General features: G+C 43.3%; 1 protein-coding gene across 1 annotated transcript; it reads right to left on the reverse strand.

The window, feature by feature from the left end:
• Window positions 1-441: 441 nt before the first annotated feature.
• LOC115211691 lies at window positions 442-1116 on the reverse strand. The gene has a single exon (XM_029780340.1). The coding sequence runs from the start codon at window positions 1114-1116 to the stop codon at window positions 442-444; it is 675 nt and encodes a 224-aa protein (XP_029636200.1).
• Window positions 1117-8423: the final 7307 nt, after the last annotated feature.

Below are 8423 nucleotides of genomic sequence, written 5' to 3' on the forward strand. Positions count from 1 at the left end.
GCGACGTCGTGCTATCAAGAAGCCTCCGACGCCTGACATCCACCAATAGATTAAACCTATCCAGGAAATCAGCGCCGAGAATAGGATGCGGGATGTCAGCGATGACGAAAACCCATTGAAAATCTCGACGAAGGTTGATGTCGAGGCGCAGCGAAATCTGACCGTAAGTGGTTATGGGAGACGAGTCAATAGCATGCAAGACAATTAAAGAGCGCTTGGGCTTGTCTGCAGCCAGACCAAGGGGCCAGATGCTGCAACAAGAGCCGGTGTCCACCATGAAGAATTTCTTCGACACCAGATCTTTTACAAAGAATGCACGATTTTTGGGAAACGAGATGGAAGAAGGTGAGGTGCTCACCTCCTCCAGATTTAGTGTTCCGAGGGCTTGAAAGTGCACGGCTGGGTACACCGATCTGCCTTTTCGGCATACTTTGAATGGTACTAGCACCAGCCGGAACGAGAAACAGAGTCACTCCGACTACGGGAAATAGAGCTATTGCGACTACGACTGCGAGGTTGGCGCCCGATCGAACGGCACAGATCATCGATTCTCTGCGTAAGCGCATCGATCTTCTCGGCTAGTTTATCGTTCGTCGGAGGTGTCAGAGGGGGCTCTATACATGCGTACAGGCCCCGCGAGGGAGATGGTCGCGAAAACTCTAATACTTTGTCGGCCATCGTGGCGATCTGGTCCACAGACACAGACTCCAGTGCCGTGGCCAACATTGTCTGCACGTGGGCAGGCAGCCTGGAAAAAAATATTTTTCGTAAGAGCGGCACGTCCGCTGCGTTGCCGCTGAGCTCCCTTAGATGGCGCAGGAACTGGGATGGAGTTCTGTCCCCCAACTGCTCGTCGGCCATCAGCTCATTGAACTGACTCTCCTCCGACCGCGTTTTGCGGCGGAGGATCTCTGCCTTTACTGACGCATATGTGGCGTCAGGGTGGGGACTCATAATGAGATCCCTCACCGATGTGGCGAGCCGGGAGGGCAAACTTGAGTACAGCAGATGTAACTGCTGCTGTGGAGAAATGGCATGCGCGGCAAAATGGGATTCCACCTGCGCAAGCCACAGACCCGAATCCCCCGTGAATGAAGGCAAACCTGATGCAGCCATGTTTTTTCGGAAGGATCGTCTGTAAGGAGGGGCAGAAGGTATGAAGGAGAAATGGAGAGAGAACACGTGGAACCGACAAAGCAAATCAAAATGGTGTTTTGTGTACTGGTGTGTGTGTGAGTGTACCTCGTGGGTAGTAAAAAATAAGTGTGTGTGTGCACAAAGGAAAACAAGGTACAGAAAAGAATAAAAATAATGTGTGTGTTTTCTTTTTTTTTTTTCAGTGTACTGAGTGCGATGAATAAAGCTTTTGTTTGTACCCACCTCGCCGTCCTGAAAAGGAAAAGAAAAATGAAAAATGAATGTTCAGTGCTCTATCTGGCAAAACCTTTTCGCTGCGTCTTCTGTTCTTTTTTTTTTTTTAACTTGGGGTCACCAATTGTAACAGGATCTGTATCAATTTCACTGAAAGGGTGTCGATCCGATCCCGTCACATACAATTTAGTAAGACATAACAGACGAAGTCAGGTATCGGTGAAAGACAGCAGTTTGTTTATTAATTGCGATGGCGTACGTATATCTGATGGGAGAAGGACAGCCTCTGATGTACAGCTTCTTGTTCGTTTGTTGAAGTGGTTCGATGTCGTTGGCGGCTAAGTCGGTGAGGTTATCAGAGTCTACGAAATGCACGTCTGTTCGCGTTGGCTGTCTGCCAGAGAGAGAGAATCGAGTTTAGCGGGCCTTCGGGGTCGTTTCCCGCACATGCGCATGGGGAAGACTTCCGGTGGCCACCCGGAAGTAGTCCCATTCTGCACATGCGCGCCGAACCCTACACAGTAGCATCACTACATATATATGTATATATATATATGTATATGTATGTATATATATATGTATATGTATATGTATATATGTATATGTATATGTATATATGTATATGTATATGTATATATGTATATGTATATATATATGTATATGTATATATATATATATATATATGTGTATGTCTTACCGTTTTATCAATATATATATACATATATATATACACACACATATATATATATACACATATATATATACACACATATATATATACATATATATATACACATATATATACTTTGATACTTTGATACTTTGATAGGTTTCGGCCATTATTGGCCCAGGCCATGTCTAACTTAATAGCACCACCTGGTGAAGTCTTTCAAGTCAGAATTTGGGCACTATGGCCCACTCAAGTAGAGAGTTATTGTTTACAGAGACATATCCAGGTGTAGGGGGTTTATCCGGGATTTCTTGAAGGAATCTGTCCAAAGACTTCTTGAACCCTATAGGGTCAGTTTCTGTTTTAATGTGTTTTGGTGTAATGTTAAAGAGAGCGGGGCCAATTGAGGTGAAATAATTGTGCCGTATTGTGGTTATGAGATGAGAGTGCGATTTTTGTTTTGGGCGGATGGCACGGGGCCCAAGCCTTGGATGTACCTTAAAGGTGATGCCAACATCATTTGGGCAATGCTGATGGAATATTTTCCACATCATGCAGATGATGTAGCGCTCACGACGACGTTGGAGAGAATAGAGTTTTAGCTTTTCTAGTCGACCCCAATAGTCGAGGCCTGTCATGCCATCTATCTTTTTGTGATTGCCCTTTGAGGTGCTTCAACTTTTATGATACCTTGTATTGTGTGGGGAGACCACAGTGGACAACAGTATTCAAGGTGGGGTCGGGCAAAGTGGAGAAGAGAAGGATAATGGTGTGGATATCTCTCGACTGGAAAGTTCTGAGAATCCAGGAACACATTCTGCGGGCCATGTCAACTTTGGTGTTTATATGAGTGGCCCAGCTTATGTTGTTGTCCACAATTACTCCCAAGTCTCTGATGTTGTTGGACGCCGCGAGAGTTTCACCTGAAGGAAGGGAGTATGGGAGTTTCAGGGCATCCTCTTTTCCAAAGTGGATTAGCTCAAATTTATCCTCGTTCAGCAGCATATTGTTTTTTTCTGCCCATTGGATAACAGCCAGTAGATCTGACTGAAGGCATGTCCGGTCACTCGCCTCATTTATGACCTTCTGTAGCTTGGAGTCATCTGCAAAGATTTTTATGTTGCTGTGCTTGATGATGTCATTAATGTCATTAATGTAAATGATGAAAAGAAGTGGGCCCAGCACAGTGCCTTGCGGAACGCCACTACTGACTTTGGCTGGGCTTGATTTTACCCTTCAACTACAACATGTTGAGATCTGTCTGTCAGGAAACACTTGATCCATTTCAGTAACTTTCCAGAGACACCAATGTTGGATAGTTTTTTCAATAGGATCTTGTGATCGACCCTGTCGAAGGCCTTACTGAAATCAAGGTAGATGACATCGGTGTTGGAGCCCTCTCCCAAAGCTCTCAGAATGTCCTCAAAGTGATGCAGGAGCTGCGTTAGGCAGTCCCTTCCATTACGGAACCCATGTTGGTTGGAGATCAGCCGTCTGTTGCTTTCCAGAAATTGGGTTATTCGAGATCTCACCACCCTCTCAAATACCTTGATGATATGAGAGGTGAGTGAGATCGGACGGTAATTCACTGCAAGGGACTTGTTTCCCTTTTTGAAAACTGGGACAACAGACTGGGACAGAAGGTTTTTTGGAATATAGCCAGCATCCAGTGAGTTTCTCCACAGATTAGCAAGGGGAGATGCAAGTTGGTGTCGACACACCTTCAGGACACAAGCAGGGAACCTATCGGGGCCTACTGCTGAATTGTGTTTTATTTCGTTTATCGCCGCTAAGACATCAGGGGCACTAAACGTTATGTCCGATATAGTGTGTTGGGGGTTGACATCACTGATACAGCCCAGATCGGCCATATCAGGATTGCTGAAAACAGAGCAGTATTGTTTCTGCAGTATCTCGGCCATGGATTTGGCATTATCTTGGAGAGTGCCAGTTTCGTCAATTAGAGGGCCTACAGTGGAGACAGTGACCCTGCGTTTCCTCGCAAATGAAAAGAACACTTTGGGGTTGAGTTTGATTTTTTCAATGGCCCACTTCTCCTCAGCTGATCTTTGGTTATTGATGAGGGTCCTCATGCATTGTTGGAGGTATATTTTTTGGATTCAAGCAGTGCGATAGCCGTCGAATGTGTGTGTTGCTGTTGGCAGTACTTTAGTTTGTTAATTTTTTTGTTTGTTCTTTTATTTTTCTGATAATGGTTTTTCTGTTTTGGGGGATTCTGCACTTTTTGTTCACAGGTCTTGGTGGGGAGTGTTTTGCACATATGTCTGTGACGGTGTCTACAAAGATCTGCCAAGATGTTTTATGGTTGGTGGAGATGTGTGTATGTGTAAAGGACCAGTCAACATGTGATAGCTCGTTCCTGATTGCATCCCAGTTGGCATTATGGAGATCCATGTTGTCAAATGGGTGGGCTGGAGGAAGGTCACTAGGATTAGCTTTCGGCTGGTGGAATTTCATGTTACAGAGAACCATGTCATGGTCTGAAAGAAGGGTTTTTTCCACTGTAACGTTATGTATAGTGTTAGTGTGGTTACTAAACACTAGGTCCAAAATGTTCTGATGTCTTGTTGGTGCAAGGACAAGTTGGGACAAGAAAAACTCATTCGTAAAGTCGGAAAGTGACTCTGCTGCTTCTTTGTCAGCGGTTGAGGCGGGAGTGCTTGGTTTCAAACAGTTTGTAGTCCAGTCAACACAGGGTAGATTGAAGTCTCCCATCATGAGTATGTTGCTAGAATGGCACTGTTGAATAAAGCACTTAATGCTGTTGAGGCATTCTTTAAAGCACAGTATGGGTGTTTGGGGCGGCCTGTAGAGCCCAATTACTGTCAGGTCATTGGCTTTGTTGTGCACGGTGACTGATTCACAGTAGCCGTTGGAGAATATACTATTTCCATCTGCCATAAATGAATCATGCAGGAAAATGGCAGTTCCACCCTTCCTCCTGCCGATACGATCCGCGCGGATGGTTGTGAAATTCTTCACTCTCACTTCGGCTTCCAAGTGGGAGTTGTCAAGGTGGGTCTCAGTGAGAATGAAGAAAGGGATGTGGTGTATATATATATATATATGTATATATATATATGTATATATGTATATATGTATGTGTATATATATATGTATGTATATATGTGTATATATATGTGTATATATATATGTATATATATATATATGTGTGTATATATATGTGTATATATATATGTATATATATATATATGTATATATATATGTATATATATATGTGTATATATATATATGTGTATATATATATGTATATATATATGTGTATATATATATATATGTGTGTATATATATATGTATATATATATATATGTATGTATATATATGTATATATATATATGTATATGTATATATATGTATATATATATATATATATATATATATATATGTATATATATATATATGTGTATACATATATATATTGATTGATTGATTCTAGTTTCAGCTCACGAGCTGTGGCCATGCTGGGGCACCGCCATTTGGTGTTGCTACATGGTTTTACTTCACGAATGCTTTTTAGCAACTGCCATTTGGTGCATGAGAGAGTTCGATGCAGTGCCCTCATCTGCACCTCCTGCCGTGAAGTTGGTTCATCTGGGATACCTGACAAGAAGAGATCCAGTTTCATTTTATAGACATCTGCATTCACCCCATGTAGGTCTCTTAGGTTCTTCAGGAGGATATTGAAGAGCTGTGGGCCTCTGAAGCCCAGGCTATCACAGTATCTTGTCCTACATCTTGATGGCTAATTTGGAGTCCAAGGCACAACAGAGTTGCACCTAGTTCTGGCATTTGTGTAACTCTCGATGCCAAAGTTTGGGACAAGTCCTTCCAGATGTATATTATGGCATATCTTTCTCGCCTACACTCCAAGGAATAGAGTTTTAATCTCTTGAGTCTTTCCCAGTAGCTTATATGCTGCACAGAGGCTATCTTCTTCGTGTAGCTACGTTGGATCGCCTCAAGTTCTGTGATCAACTTGACACTGGATGGTGACCATAGCTGAGAGCAATAGTCAAAGTGGCTTAGGACAAGTGTCTTCCAGAGGACCATCATGGTTTCTTGTTCTCTTGTTCTAAAGGTTCTGAGAATCCATCCGGCCAGTCTACATTTCATTGCCAATTTAGCAACATGTACATGAAAGGTTACGTCATCACTCATGTAAATACCCAGGTCACGCACTGATTGTGCCTCTGGGATTGCAATCCCTATGGGTCCAGTGTATTCATTGGGTATTGCATTCAGTTTTGCATGCTGATAGCATAAAGCTTGAAACTTTTCAGCATTGAACTGCATGCTATTCTTTTCAGCCCACTTGTATATTTTGTCCAGCTCACATTGCAGGCGTTTAGTGTCCTCAGGGTTCTGTATTGCCTGTGAAACTTTTGTATCATCTGCATAACTTGTGATCGTGGCTCTCTGCGTGGCTGAGGGCATGTCTGAGAGGGCCATTATGAACAGTAGTGGTCCCAAAACAGTGCCCTGCGGAACACCGCTCACTATTTGCGTGTTAATGGAAGTGGCCCCATTGGCTACTACCACCTGACTTCTATTCTTCAGAAAGTCATGAAGCCATTCTCCCAATTTTCCAACTATGCCAAGATCATGCAGTTTGTGACATATCATTCCATGATCGACTTTATCAAAGGCCTTTGCAAAGTCGAGATATATGACTTCCACATTTGAGTGGTTGAGCAGTCGTTTCAGCACCCAGTCATAGTGTTGTAGGAGCTGAGTTAAGCAGCTTCTTCCTGGTCAGAAACCATGTTGGGTGTCAGGCAGCAAGTCATTTTCTTCAAGGAAGGTGATCAGTTTCCTTCTGACTATTCGTTCCATGACCTTGCTGATGAGTGAGGTCAGAGAGATAGGTCTGTAGTTCTTGGCCTCCGCTCTGCTACCTCCTTTATGAATAGGGCATATTTTACCTTCCTTCAGTCTTCTTGGAAGTTTGCCAGCTGCAAGGAAGCTCTGAAAGAGGAACTGCAGTGGTCTTGCTAGGACTCTCTTACATACTTTTAGGAGGATTGCCGGGAATCCATCGGGGCCAGTAGCTGAGTCTGTTTTCATTTCATCTATAGCCTTTATTACATCGTCTTCCTTTATATCGATGTAATCAATCGTCGCCGCCTCTGATTTTATATCTGCAGTGGTAAAGAAGTCAGTTGGATTGGTGATTTGGAAATGCCCAAGGGGTGGAGTGAAAACACTCTTGAATTGCTCATTCAGTATTTCACTTACCCTCATTGGTTTTCCTGAGAATGTGCCATCCCTTTCAAGGAGTGGCCCTATGCTACAGTGCACCGTAGCTGTTTCTTTGGCATACCTGTAGAAAGCTCTGGGGTTAGATTTTATGTTGTCTATAGCCCAGGCTTCTTTGTCTGCTCTTTCCTTTTCATGGGAGAGTTGCAGACATTTTTCAATTTCCAACAGTTTAATTTTCAGGCGGGACTTTTCACTGCTTTCAATTTGTTTGTTTAGGCGATTTGAAATTTTTGTACGCCATCTCATTAAAATTTTCCTCTCTTTGGGGATATTGTTCTTGTGTACAGTGGCCTTTCTCTCTGGGACACATTTGTAGCATATGGCTTGCATTACAGGTATGCCAAAGAAACAGCTACGGTGCACTGTAGGATAGGGCCACTCCTTGAAAGGGATGGCACACTCACAGGAAATCCAATGAGGGTAAGTGAAATACTGAATGAGCAATTCAAGAGTGTTTTCACCCCACCCCTTGGGCATTTCCAAATCACCAATCCAACTGACTTCTTCACCACTGCAGATATGGGGTCAGAGACGGCGATGATTGATTACATCAATATAAAGGAAGACGATGTAATAAAGGCTATAGATGAGATGAAAAGAAACTCAGCTACTGGCCCCGATGGATTCCCGGCAATCCTTCTAAAAGTATGTAAGAGAGTCCTAGCAAGACCACTGCAGTCTCTCTTTCAGAGCTTCCTTGCAACTGGCAAACTTCCAAGAAAACTGAGGGAAGGTAAAATATGCCCTATTCATAAAGGAGGTAGCAGAGCGGAGGCCAAGAACTACAGACCTATCTCTCTGACCTCACACATCAGCAAGGTCATGGAACGAATAGTCAGAAGGAAACTAATCACCTTCCTTGAAGAAAATGACTTGCTGCCTGACACCCAACATGGTTTCTGACCAGGAAGAAGCTGCTTAACTCAGCTCCTGCAGCACTATGACTGGGTGCTGAAATGACTGCTCAACCACTCAAATGTGGAAGTAATATATCTCGACTTTGCAAAGGCCTTTGATAAAGTCGATCATGGAATGATATGTCACAAACTGCGTGATCTTGGCATAGTTGGAAAATTGGGAG

Source organism: Octopus sinensis, linkage group LG5, assembly GCF_006345805.1.
Source record: "Octopus sinensis linkage group LG5, ASM634580v1, whole genome shotgun sequence".
Lineage (NCBI taxonomy): Eukaryota > Metazoa > Mollusca > Cephalopoda > Octopoda > Octopodidae > Octopus > Octopus sinensis.